The sequence below is a fragment of the Hyperolius riggenbachi genome, chromosome 8, assembly GCF_040937935.1.
Source record: "Hyperolius riggenbachi isolate aHypRig1 chromosome 8, aHypRig1.pri, whole genome shotgun sequence".
Taxonomy (NCBI): Eukaryota; Metazoa; Chordata; class Amphibia; order Anura; family Hyperoliidae; genus Hyperolius; species Hyperolius riggenbachi.
Window position 1 is genome coordinate 282,706,001 of NC_090653.1, and position 14,295 is coordinate 282,720,295.

At 47.3% G+C, this 14,295-nt stretch overlaps 1 protein-coding gene across 4 annotated transcripts in view; it reads left to right on the forward strand.

Annotated features, from left to right (window-relative positions):
* STOM (stomatin) overlaps window positions 1-14,295 on the forward strand; it is a 155,006-nt gene that overhangs the window by 39,174 nt on the left and 101,537 nt on the right. Inside the window, exon 1 of one of the 4 annotated variants that reach the window (XM_068249040.1) lies at window positions 10,471-10,554. The exons of 2 other annotated variants lie outside the window; for them this stretch is intronic. In XM_068249040.1, the coding sequence (XP_068105141.1) occupies window positions 10,488-10,554 (67 nt within the window). In that variant the 5' untranslated portion in view covers window positions 10,471-10,487. Of the gene's footprint in view, window positions 1-10,470; window positions 10,555-14,295 lie in introns of those variants that run through there. One more of the 4 variants, XM_068249044.1, reaches the window with a different exon arrangement.

Genomic DNA, 14,295 nt, shown 5'->3' on the forward strand with positions numbered 1-14,295 from the left:
GCATCGGGGCCCACAGCTTCTTAGCTACGCCACTGACTGCTACTGCCAATAGAGCGCGCCCTAGTGGCTGCTGCTCTGCTCTGGCGCTTTGAGTCCGCAAGGAGAAAAGCGCAATATAAATGTTATTTGTCTTGTCTTGTCTTGCTGAGCACACAGTTCAACTGCTCATGGAAAAGAGGCCTCAGAGGAACTCACACTCACTCACTACAGCACTTTCCAGAGTACATAAAGGCAGGAGTGTAACAACCGGGGATGCAGCCTCTTCACTCACGGGGAAGGGGGGCGCTCAGGGCCGTTTTGTAGGGGCAGGAGGGGTCGCAGCATGAGTGGAGAGCATTGCACATCGGCGGGGAGGGGGACAGTCCCCCCTCCCTCACCTCTCGCTCTCCCCTCTGCGCTCCCCTCCTGCATCTATTACTGACAGAGGCGGCATCAGCTATACATACCTCCACCCACCGCTACATCTCTGATCTCCAAGTGCTTCATGCTATTTCCTGTTAAAACAGGAAGTGATGTGAAACACTTACAGATCGGAGACCTCCGATGGTGAATGGAGGTATGTATAGCTGATGCCGTCTCTGTCAGTAATAGATGCAGGAGGCGGATCAGTGAATAATGGCGCACAGCGCTTATGCATAAAAATGGCGCCGCATTAAAAAGATACGCTTATCGCTATTTATCGTTAGTACTGTATACTAATGGCGCACATGGAAAAAAAAAGAAACCGGCACACACTAACGTTATTTATCAATAGTGGCACACACTAACGTTATTTATCAATAGTGCCGTTCATTTGCCAAACAGCAGACGTTATTTAACTGCAAAACGGTGAATGGATTTAATGTAACACTGTCAAGGTTAGGGTTAGGCACCACTGGGGGGGGTCTTAGGGTTAGGCACCATCAGGAGGGGTCTTAGGGTTAGGCACCACCAGGGGGTTCTTAGGGTTAGGCACCACCAGGGGGGTCTTAGGGTTAGGCACCACCAGGGGGGTCTTATGGATAGGCACCACCAGGGGGGTCTTAGGGTTAGGCACCAACTGGGGTGGTCTTAGGGTTATGCACCACCAGGGGGGTGTTAGGGTTAGGCACCACCAGGGGGGTCTTAGGGTTATGCACCACCAGGGGGTGGTTAGGGTTAGGCACCACCATGGGGGTGGTTAGGGTTCGGCACCACCAGGGGGGTTTAGGGGTTAGGGATAGGTACAGAGAGGGTTCTGTGTGTTAACAGTAAATAACAATAAGGCTTTTACGATAAATAACAATAAGGCTTTAACGTTAAATAGCGATAAGCGGCAAACGGATTAGCGGCAACACCGTGCGCCATTATTCTCAGGCGCCATTTTCAGATGGATCCGCAGGAGGGGAGCGCAGAGGGGAGAGCGAAAGGTGAGGGAGGGTGGGGGGACTGTCCCTACTCCCTGCCGACGTGCAATGCTCTCCCCTCATGCTGCGGCCCCTCCAAAACGGCCCTAAGCAGGCCCCCGGGGGGACCCGTCCAGATTCTTGCAGGGGGGCCTAGTAAGTTCTAGTTATGCCCCTGCATAAAGGATACAGAAATAGACATAAAGGGTAAGAGCGGAGGAGAGAGGTGGTCATACACAGTAACACTAAATCAGTAATATAAGTAAGTGTCAGCCTCTCTGTCAGGTTCTCTTCTGTTTTATATCAGATGCTGCAGCTCATTGTCTAAGCATAACTGAAGCGTAATAAAGGTTAAAGCAAACCAGAGGTGAAACCTGAGTGAAGAAACCTGTACATACGGAGAAGAGGAAAGTCTCTGGATACCATAAAGTCTCCCTGTGTCCTCCTCTCCGCGGCTCGCCAGGACCCTCCGGGACACTGGGGCTGCGCTGCTCGTCTGCAGGGCCAGATTTCTGGAAAGACCTCAAAGGCCCACGCCTTGGGCGGCACCAGTTTTTTTTTTTTTAAACCTATTTTTTTTTTACACAAGTTTTTGTGTTTGGCAACTACAGTTCATAACTATTTATTTATTTATATATTTTTTTTAACTTTAGTTTTACTTTTTGGCCACTAGAGGCTACCAGGAAGTGTTTAATTGTTTTGGCAACTGCATTCGTTAGCGGTACTTCACTTTAATTAATGAGCATACCTCGTGATTTGAGGCATGTTTTTTCATTCACGGCATTTCGATTGGCTCAAGGAACACGTGTTTCCCTTCACCAATTGCCGACATATAAATCTTGCCTTGAATGAGCGGCGGGAGCGCACGCATGACTGAACTGCCGCCGCAATAACACCGGATGCGTATAGACGTCCAGATTGATTTACTGCATCTCAAACTGGATGTGTATATGCTTCCATGTAGACTTAAAGTGAACCAGAGATGAAAATAAACTAATGAGATAAACAATTGGATCTGTCCTTCTACTCCTAAAAATGACTCTTTTAGATATCGCAAGGTTTTATTTTATGTATAAACATTTACAAAGCAGATTTAATGTTTCATAGTCTCTGCTCAATTGCAGTGTCTCAAGAGTCCCAGAGTGAAAATAAATGAACTGACCTATTTATCTTTTCCTCTCACAGTAAAAAGCCCAGGTATCTGCTTAGGGAAGTGTGTTATAAGCAGTGAGCTGACTGAGTCCTGACTGGAGAAAAACTGTCAGTTCCATAGCTAATTATAAACTCTTTCAGGCAGGGAAAAAAAGAAAAGGATCACAGCATAAGTATCTGTATGCTTGCCACTGTACATGCACATGTCTATCTCACCACGTCACATGTCATCTCTGGTACACTTTAACTAGTTAAAGGGGTTCTGTGGAGTGTAAAAAAAAAAAAACAGACACTTACCTGGGGCTTCTATCTGCCCCCCTGTAGCTGTCATGTCCCGCGCCGCCCTCCTCCGATCCTCTGTTCATCTAACGACGAATAGTGCTCGCTCCCGCTTGCGTCTCTGGGAGCTTACGGCGCAGGCACAGTACGAAGTAGGTTCCTGGAGACACGAGTGGGAGCGAGCATGCGCATGGCCGTGCAGCCGCAGTCTCACTAGAGGAATAATTAAACCGAGACCGGCGGCGGGGAACGGATGATCGTAGGAGGACGGCGTGGGACATGACAGCTACAGGGGGCCAATTGAAGCCCCAGGTAAGTGTCTCATTTTTTGGGGTTTTTTTTACACTACACAGAACCCCTTTAAAGCACACCTGCAATCATAAAATAAGAGCCATCCTTGATCCTCTCCATTAACGATCGCGACCCTTTTTATCTTTGCAGCTGCTCCTCCCTCCATGTAAGAGCATGACTGCATTGCACAGGTGCAGTGAGTTAGGAAAACGTTTTGCACGGCTTCCTGCTGCTGTGCATAGTGCCACCGAGATTCCCAGTTATCCCCATCATATTACCGTCGTTCCTCACATGCGCACCGCCCGCCGCCGCCAACATGTTTATAAGTTTTGCTTTACATTGCTGTTGCGTTACTCTGCGGTAAAACAGGGGTAACGCAATGCAGGTAGTGTAAAAGGGGTCTCAGAGTCAAACGTCTAGAGCAACAAAATTTTATGCAAAAGCTAAAAACATAACATAAAAATATAACATATCTTGCAGAATTGCACATTAAAGAGAATCTGTAACTTTAAAAAGGGCCCCTGGGGGGTACTTACCTCGGGAGGGGGAAGCCTCTGGATCCTATGGAGGGTTCCCCTGTTCTGCTCCGTCCCACGGTGGTCTCGCTTGCCCCCTCAGAACAACGGCCAGGTAAATACTTACCATCCAGGCCAGGGCCGGTTCTAGACTGGCACATAAGGGGGCAGTCAAAAATGGGTAGGGGGAAACATGTTCGAGGAAATTTGCGGCGCGCGAATCGGCTAAATGGGCGTGGCCATGATGTCATTTGGGTGGGGCTAACTGTAATGTAGTTATACCAGCTAATGCAGTTACATTAAAAAAATATGAAGTAAATGCACATAATGACAGACAGCGTTTCCCTACTAAATGCACATAAGAGACAGTGTTTCCCCAGTAAATGCACGTAATGACAGACAGCCTTTCCACAGTAAACGCACATAAGAGACAGCTTTTCCCCAGTAAACGCACATAAGAGACAGCTTTTCACCAGTAAATGCACATAATAAGAGACAGCTTTTCCTCAGTAAACGCACATAATAAGAGTCAACTTTTCCCCAGTAAACGCACATAATGACAAACAGCCAGTGTCCGCAGTATATGTAGCCAGGGGTATATGTGGCCAGTATATGTAGCCAGGGGTATAGATGTCCCCAGTATATGTAGCCAGGGGTATAGATGTCCCCAGTATATGTAGCCAGGGGTATATGTGGCCAATAAATGTAGCCAGGGGTATAGATGTCCCCAGTATATGTAGCCAGGGGTATAGATGTCCCCAGTATATGTAGCCAGGGGTATATGTGGCCAGTAAATGTAGCCAGGGGTATAGATGTCCCCAGTATATGTAGCCAGGGGTATAGATGTCCCCAGTATATGTAGCCAGGGGTATAGGTGTCCCCAGTATATGTAGCCAGGGGTATATGTGGCCAGTAAATGTAGCCAGGGGTATAGATGTCCCCAGTATATGTAGCCAGGGGTATAGATGTCCCCTGTATATGTAGTCATGTATATAGCTGTCCCGACTCCCCAGTGTATGTAAGTGGGACTTACCGTGTCCCCAGGGCCCAGTGTAGCCAGATGTCCCCAGGTGGGTGTTAGCAGAGAGAGAAGAGGGAGGATGGGCACAGCGGTGGGGTCGGGAAGGGGGGACATCTCCCCCCCCCCTTCCCTCACCTTGGGGCTCCCCCTCTCTCTTTCGCTCCCCACTCCAGAAATCAGTGGCGGGCCGGCAGCAGAAGACTTACTCTCTTTCCAATACCAGCGCGGGAGAGAGAGAGAGAGATCAATCTGTGCGCCACGCCACTACTCTGGGCTAGTCCAGACCAGAGTAGCGCCGTGGTGCACAGATCGATCTCTCCCCCCTTCCCTACTGTGTCCACCGCTGTCCCTCTTCTCTCTCTGCTGACACCCCATCCTTGAGGGGGCATAAGATTTATTTGAGGGGGCACTGCTCCCTCTCGCCCCACGTTAGAGCCGACCCTGTTCCAGGCTCCAGCGCAGGAGCTGTTCTCGACTCGGGATCAGGCAGAAAAAGCCAATCCCAGTCAGGTCCGCTCCACTGCGCAGGCGACTCGCGCCTGCGCAGTAGAGCGGACCCGACTGGGATCAGCTATTTCTGCCTGATTCCGAGCCGAGAGCCACTACTGCGCCTGCGCTGGAGCCGGGGAAGGTAAATATTGCAGGTGCTACTGCGCCACAGCAAGCCAAAGCCTGACAAATTGTGGGCTGTGGCTTATGAGGGGCACAGCGAGACCACCGTGGGACGGAGGAGGACGGGGGAAGCCTCGTTAGGATCCGGAGGCTTCCCCTCCCAAGGTAAGTACCCCCATGGGCACTTCTTAAAGTTACAGAGTCTCTTTAAACATAAAATCCTAAAAAAAGCCATCAACAAAGTCCGTCCAACCTCCAAACCACAGGAATTCATTTACGTCACATGATGTTTAAATTATGTATGTGAAGCAGCGGCGGGTGACCAGCAGACGTGACCCATCGCCAGATGTTTGTAGCCGTTCTTCCAAAATGTCTGCGTTACTGCGCACATAGAAAATCTAGAGAAATGGTTCTTAAAGTGTACCTGTGGCCAACACAACTAAAGGATTTATACTTACCTGGGGTTTTCTCCAGCCACCTGTAGTCCGTTGGCTCCCTCAGTGTCCGACTCGGGTCTCGTCTGTTCTGCCGCTGGCAGCCCCGGTAAAGTTTCCAAATAAGCCAAGGGGGCCCGATGGCTGGATGGTGGGGCCCATTTGGGTGATCAAAATCGATGTTTGTATGGCTGCTTTAGTTTTTTTTTTGCCCATTATTTCTCCTCAACTTGCCATACTTCTCATTGGGGCAGAATCTTTACCTCCTAAATTTAAACCGGCAATATGTCATACTTTTCTTGCTGCACACCATTTAATATTCTCTAATTGGAAATCCCAAGATAAAAATCACATTTCTCAAGTCCTATCGATAGCTCATAGCAATATCTCTATGGAAAACAGAATTAGAGCTAGGCTGGGCCCAAAACAGAGTAGTTTTTTCTTCCCTAACCCACAGGTTCTTGCCTAAAAAGATTATCTCTCAACACTAGGTAACGGATCTACCAAGATAGTAGTTTACAATATTCTAGGGAGCACTTCAGCATGTTGTAATATAGTCATGTTTGTATGTTAGGTTCTCCTAGGATGTTACTCTAGGAACAAGACTGAATCATACTGAGCAATTGTTTGTAACATATGCACAGTGGCGTAGCTAAGGAGCTGTGGGCCCCAATGCAAGTTTTACAATGGGGCCCCCCAAGCACTCTATACATAACAATTGATACAGCGCACCAAAACCTGCCAATGGCAACTGCAGTGTCAGAGGTGCAAGAAGGGGATGGGGAACAGCTTGTTAATGATTACCACTATTCAAAGTATCTATAGAAGTGATTATTATGAGCACAGGGCCAATAGGAAGCTTATTCTGTAGATGAAGGAGGGCCCTTCAGTGCCCCTCTGGCCCAAGGGCCCTGATGCGGTCGCAACCTCTGCAACCCCTATTGCTACGCCCCTGCATATGCAGTTAGGTACTAATATCTATATAAAGGTACAATACAGTGACCAGAATTCACAGGTCACCAGAATTATATACCCAGCCCTCGATCTGGCAGGGGTGCACCCTAGTTCACTACACCCTCCAGGCTCTTAGCATATCAATAGCTCTCTCTGACAACCCTACGGGTCATGATAATGCCAGAGAGTTCGCTATATTGTAAATAACCAGCTAGACTAGTTTGTAGTCTTTACTAGAATATAGATATCGCTGTATTTTGTATATTCAGCAGGATCTTTGTAACCGTATGTTTACAAGCTATGTTATGTTATGTATGTTATGCATATTATGTATATCAATATACCTTCAATAAAAAGTTTTATAATGAAAAAAAAAAGATATTTTTTGCCGATAAAATTAAGGCTAACTGGTTTATCAATGATAGGTACCAAATGCAACCATCACAAACAGAGCTCAGAGTCAGATTGTCCAAATGATGGTGTTTACCTACAGATATACTTGGCTAGTTGGCTGTCATGCTTTAATCCTTATTTGCTAGCAAGCTGCTCCTGTGTGGACAGATCGCAGACAAATCATTCCAACCAGCAAAGGGAGGGGGGTGAGAAACACTGTGTGTGTAATTTCTTCCTTCCTAGAGCTTGTATCTTACAGACAGGAAATTGTGAATCAGGATAATACCATGTATTGGCTTTTTAAAACAAAAGCAGTACGCTTTCACCTAGTAAGCCTTCTTCAGTGTCTAATACTATTGACTGACAATGTTAGAACATACAATCAGAAGGTTGGCGCATTCGTCGTGTCTGCCTGCCCCGCCCCCCTGCCGCCTGGCTCGTGGGTGGGAGTGGCCGTCTGATTAGCCGGCGGTAGACACATATGCGGCGTGTCACGCTTTGGGAAGACACGCCTCCTGAAGAAGCTTGTAGAGCCGGCAAAATCGATAGAGGATGCCGTCCTCCTCCATGATGGCGTCTGCCCACCCCCACAACTTCTCCTGAACCTCGAGGGTCCCACGCCTCCTCCCAGCCACCTGGTCACAGTAAGAGCCCTGCAGGCACTGCACATATATATATACTGGTACACACCAGCTACCATCTACCCACGTGGAACAGCTTGGTTCACACTGCGGACGTGCTACTGCGTCATACTCTTTATATATCTGGTTACTGCACAATACCAGCCTCGCTGAAAGCTGCTGCGTACGCCTTAATAGGCGGCGTCTGTCTTTTTACGCAAGATTGCTTTCATGCTAAACTTTTGTGCTGATACATCAAGTTTACCTGGCTGTTTATTGCTGAGGGGTAATCCAGTGCTTGTCTATTGACCTGCTGAGGATGCCTTGTTATGGGTGGCTGACCAAATCCACGCAGGACTGCTTGTTCTTCAGAGTTTTCATCTGCTTGGATGGGAGTTGAGGTTTAAAGAGGAACTCCAGTGAAAATAATGTAATAAATAAAGTGCTTTATTTTTACAATAATTATGTATAAATGATTTAGTCAGTGTTTGCCCATTGTAAAAGCTTTCCTTTCCCGGATTTACATTCTGACATTTACCACATGGTGACATTTTTACTGCTGGCAGGTGATGTCAGTGGAAGTAGCTGCTGCTTGCTTTTTTGACAGTTGGAAACAGCTGTAAACAGCTATTTCCCACAATGCAACAAGGTTCACAGACAGGAAACTGCCAGGAGTACCATGGTCCTCACAGTTTCCTGTGGGAGGGGTTTCACCACAATATCAGTCATACAGCGCCCCCTGATGGTCTGTTTGTGAAAAGGAATAGATTTCTCATGTAAAAGGGGGTGTCAGCTACTGATTGGGATAAAGTTCAATTCTTGGTTATGGTTTCTCTTTAACAGTATTCTCATACCCCATCTTTGATCGTTATAGACTTAGTGCAATAGCATTGGATGAATCAGGTCCTTCTCTACATTTACACAGGATCTATGGAAGAGCCTTAAATGGTGATTTATTCCTTCATAGCGTGCTGGACTGTGTTTTCTATATTGATTTTTTTTTTGGCTGCGCAGCCTATGATTGAATCATGAGCACATGTGTCATTATGAGTCTTCTGGGGTTATGAGGGAATATTTGAGGGGATACCTGGGTTAATACAAAGGGGGGAGGGGGGGGGTATTGGTGGGGCAGATTGCCGACATGTGATTTTATGCATTTTTAGTAGTTATTGAATAAAGTTTTGTATTTTTTCACATTGAATTGCATATGTGCTAAATCGGGTCATACCCCTCCTATCACTTATCTCACAAGTTTTGCTATACAATTTAGAAGGAGGTAGAGATATTTTTTTTGCAAATAGAAGTGTCTCCCAGATACATTAATTACAAGGGATCTTGCAAGGATTGTGAGGTATCTATGGCAAATAGATAAGCCCCTTGGTTTACTTTATGCTTACATAGACTCAGGCTGACACGGACAGCTTTTTTACAGAGCCTATCCCGTTCATTGTACGCTGCTGGAGCCTGGAAACAGTTAAGGCCTCGTTCACATTGCGTTGCGCTCGCGTTCTGACTCACGCTAAATGTTTGTTTTTCTTTCATCGCTGTGCTCTGTGTGTTATAAGCACTCTTGTAAGTGCTTTAGCAGAGCAATTATTGAAATCACTTCCTGGCGTCAGTCAGGAAGTGATTACTTTCCCCCCACATGAATAAATACAATATATTTATTCATGAAAGCGCTGGCGAAATTGCTATACAAAGCGTTTTTTCAAGCGCTTTGCGATTTACTATACCTTCCATTCAGGGCAAGCAGCGGCAAGCAAACGGAACACCCCAATGAGAACTATCTCATTAGAAAGCATAGTGTAAGCGCTTTTAGGGCGATTTGTACAAATCGCCTGCGCTTAAAGGAATACTTAAGTCAGCAAAAAAAAAATGACTTCTACTCACCCGGGGCTCTCCTCAGCCCCCTGCAGCTGAACGGTGCCCTCGCCATGTCCCTCTGATACGCCTGGACTCGCCGGCGGGCACTTCCGGTTTGGCCGTCACCGGCCGCAATAGCGCCCTCTATAATGCTATTGCGGCCGGTGACGGCCAAACCGGAAGTCCCCGCCGGCGAGTCCAGGCGCATCAGAGGGACACGGCGAGGGCACCGTTCAGCTGCAGGGGGCTGAGGAGAGCCCCGGGTGAGTAGAAGTCATTTTTTTTTTGCTGGCTTAAGTATTCCTTTAAAAAATCCAAAAAATGCCTCTATTGTGGATGAGCCCTAACTGTATGTTACTGAGCGGGGGGCGCTCAAAGGGGCACAGCGCTTTCTAATGGGGCCAGTGCCCCAGCGTAGCACCGCCACTGCCTATGTTGCGGTTATTATTATTTAGTTTTTTTGCAAATAAAAGACATCAGATACATCAAAAATGCAGGGTGCTGGGCAGGGGGAGATGGCCCCTCTGTTATTCCATACTCAGTTCTAGCCAGAGGCGTATCTGGGTAATATGGCGCCCATGTCATGATCCATGCCTGTGCCCCTCTGAATACGCCACTGGTTCTAGCTGTTGCTTCTTGGTTTGCATATAGATTCCTCAAAAGGCAAATGAGATGGTCTGGTATCTCCATTTCCAAGAGAATCTGGCACAGTCTAGCATGATCTACACCAGGCGTGCCCAATGCGTCGATCGCGATCTACCAGAAGATCGCAAAGGACTGCTAGGTAGATCACGGTCAGATGTTTTAAAATTGTGCGCCGGACGCCGCCAGTGCTGCTCTGCTACGCTATGCAGAGCAGCATGTGACCAGTCAGAGGAGGGAAGGGAGAGGCCTGGCAAATGAGAGCCAGCGTCTGTAGCTCCTCCTTTCCAGGCTGCACAGAGGGATCAGCTCAGCGGGGCAGAGTGAATTCCGAGACAACTTGCTGCATGGAGCTCCAGGAGGGGATGACTGGGCAGGCTATTAGAAGAAGCCGAGAGCTGCCTGCAGAGAAGGGTGAGAGAGTCCACACACTGAGGTCTCATCCTGACTCAGGTCTGCAGCTGCAGGCAGATCACACTGTAATTAGGCTGTATTAACACCAGCCAGCAGCACGCTGAGATGTCAGCAGCAGAGCCGGGACAAGGTCCTCCAGCACCCAAAGCTGAGACACCAAAGTGCGCCCCTCCATCCCTCCCACCCCAGCCATCACACACTGATTGCTATTGGACTAAGAGGCCGCTCCCCATCCCTCCCACCCCAGCCATCACACACTGATTGCTATTGGACTAAGAGGCGCCCCAGGACAGAACCAGGACAAGGACCTCCAGCAACCAAGGCTGAAACACCAAAGTGCGCCCCTCAATCCTTCCTACCCCAGCCGTCACACACTGATTGCTCTTAGACTAAGAGGTGCCCCAAGGCCTTAAACACCTTATCTCTAGTTATCTGGCTTGTATCCCCTTTTCTTATTTCTCTCTGCTTCAAACACAATAGGGGAATGATAGCTAAGTGAGTTGTGCATCCCCTCCTACACTGCGCCCTGAGGCTGGAGCCTCTCTCGCCTCTGCCCCGCACCCCCTCCTACACTGCGCCCTGAGGCTGTAGCCTCTATCGCCTCTCCCTCGGCCTGGCCCTGGTCAGCAATGAGCTGTTTGTAGGACTGCTCTGATCCTCTCACTCACTTGTTCAGAGTCCTAAAGGGAGAGTTTGCATTGTTGACTAGTTCATACACACCTACCAACTATCTGTCCAACTATCTGCCAAACTTGTCTGTTAAGCCCCATTCACACGCTCACCAGTGGTCTTTTATGCACAGTGGCGGCGCCAGGGGGGTGCTTTGGGGTGCTGAAGCACCCCCTAAAACTCTCCAAGCACCCTATTAGCTCCCCCAGCGTGAACTGACTTTCGGCGTCTAATAGACGCTGTGTCAGTTCACCGGCAGCAGCAGCTAGCAGCTCCGGCAGCGGCAGAGCAGGGCTACGGTAAAATGACGTCCGAAGCCCTGCTCTGGAGACTTCGAGTCTGCAGTGCAGGGCTTCGGGTGCCATTTTCCTGTAGCCATGCTTAGCGCGGGAGTTTCAGTTGCTGGCTGCAGAGGATCGTGGGAGCTGCGCGCCGGACGGAGGCCGGGACAGGAGGTCTGCTGCAGGTGAGTAAATGTTTTTTTTTTTTTTATTACAGCCAGCCAGGTGTATGTTCTGGTCAAGTCTGCTACATGATTGAAGTGTTTTTTGGCCAGGTCTGCCTGCCACATGATTGCACGTAATTCTAGTCAAATCTGCCACATGATTGCATGTATTTTCTGGTCAAATCTGCCACATGATTGCACGTATTTCTAGTCAAATCTGCTGACATGATTGCATGTATTTTCTGGTCAAATCTGCTGACATGATTGCATGTATTTTCTGGTCAAATCTGCCACATGATTGCATGTATTTCTAGTCAAATCTGCTGACATGATTGCATGTATTTTCTGGTCAAATCTGCTGACATGATTGCATGTATTTTCTGGTCAAATCTGCCACATGATTGCACGTATTTCTAGTCAAATCTGCTGACATGATTGCATGTATTTTCTGGTCAAATCTGCTGACATGATTGCACGTATTTCTAGTCAAATCTGCTGACATGATTGCACGTATTTCTAGTCAAATCTGCTGACATGATTGCATGTATTTCTAGTCAAATCTGCTGACATGATTGCACGTATTTCTAGTCAAATCTGCTGACATGATTGCACGTATTTCTAGTCAAATCTGCTGACATGATTGCACGTATTTCTAGTCAAATCTGCTGACATGATTGCATGTATTTCTAGTCAAATCTGCTGACATGATTGCATGTATCTCTAGTCAAATCTGCTGACATGATGGCACGTATTTCTAGTCAAATCTGCTGACATGATTGCATGTATCTCTAGTCAAATCTGCTGACATGATGGCACGTATTTCTAGTCAAATCTGCTGACGTGATTGCACGTATTTTCTGGTCAAATCTGCCACATGATTGCACGTGTTTTCTGGTCAAATCTGCCACATGATTGAACGTGTTTTTTAGTCAAATCTGCCGACTTGATTGAACATATTTTCTGGGCAAATCAGCTCACATTATGTGTATTTTCTTAAGAAAACATGCACAATTATGTGAATTTTCTGGGGAAAGGGTCACCAAAACTTGGACCCACTGTCTTTGCGTTGCACTTTTAAAGGGAGCCCGAGGTGAGAATAATATTGAGGCTGCCATATTTATCTCCTTTTAAACAATAACAGTTGCCTGGCTGCCATGCTGATCCTCTGCCTCTAATTCTTTCAACCACAGACCCTGAACAAGCATGCAGCAGGTCAGGGGTTTCTGACAATATTGTCAGAACTGACAAGATTAGCTGCATGCTTGTTTCTGGTGTAATTCAGTTCACTACTGCAGCCAAATAGATCAGCAGGTCTGCCAGGCAACTAGTATTGTTTAAAAGGAAATAAATATGGCAGCCTCCATATCACTCTCACCTCGGGTTCACTTTAAATTACAGTTAGCTCCGCCCTCATCTGGTCATGGCCACGCCCATGCCCATTTTTTCACGTGACGCGGGTCATCAGCTACCCCAGAAATTGGTCCAGCACCTGCATAGCAACCCCCCCCCCCCCCCCCCCAAGAAAAATCCTGGAGCCGCCACTGTTTATGCAGCACAATTGTCAACACAGCTTTTGTTGTGAAACAAGTTGAAACAACTAAAACAAGTCCTCTGCTATTGTTCAAACAGCTGCCAACAGTGATAACAACTCAAGCCAACAGGTGGATTGCCTTCTTATCAGTCTTATCAGCTGTTTGAACAATAGCAAAATACTTGTTTTAATTGTTTCACAACAAAAGTTTGCCAGATAGTTGGTAGGTGTGTATGAACCTTAAGGTTAATGAGGAGTTAATAATGGATCCTCTTTGATTAGGATCTCTGATAAGGTATTGTAAATAGTTCAAAGGATTCCAATATACCAGCTAGCATGTACACTGAGCCCCTGTCTATACGTGATTATTTGTATTATTGGACATACAAGGACATTTTAATCCTATGTATACCTGATTATTTATACATTGACAGGGAGTACTTAGAATTTTAAATCAATATGCTATAATTAGCTTTATAGAAATATGGATGGGGGGTTTCTGCAGCTGCCCAATTATGCTGCGATTGGGGGGGGGGGGGGGGGGGGATATGTTGGTAGATCTCTCAGGCTTGGTAATTTTCAAAGTATCTTGCGAGCCGAAAAACTCTGGGCACCCCTGATCTACACAGTCAAATACTTTTGAATAGTCAATACAGCAAAAGAAGAAATTTTTCTGGATTTACCTTGCGTTCCCTACAACAGAATACCCAATAAATTGGGGGTGACCAAAAACTACTAGGAAAGTATAAGGGACTAAGAGACTGAAGAGTAGAGATGTCGGCGAACGGTTTCCTAACCGTTCGCTGGCGAACCCCTCACCCTGTACTACTTCCTGGTCGCTATGACCCTGGTCCTTGATCGCGCGCCGGTTGCCGGGCACTTTCTGCGCATGTGCGTGATGTCATGAGTGATGTCACGGGTCATAGCGACCCGGAAGTAGTACAGCCACATAGAGATTCGCTGGCGAACTGTTCGCTCTCATCTCTACTGAAGAGCCCTCCTACTAAAAAGCAATGCTCAGGCCTTTTTCACATTACGTTCAGCTCACGTGTCCGGCAGCGGTGAGCTTTTTTTCCCCCGTTTTTTTAAAGCGCTT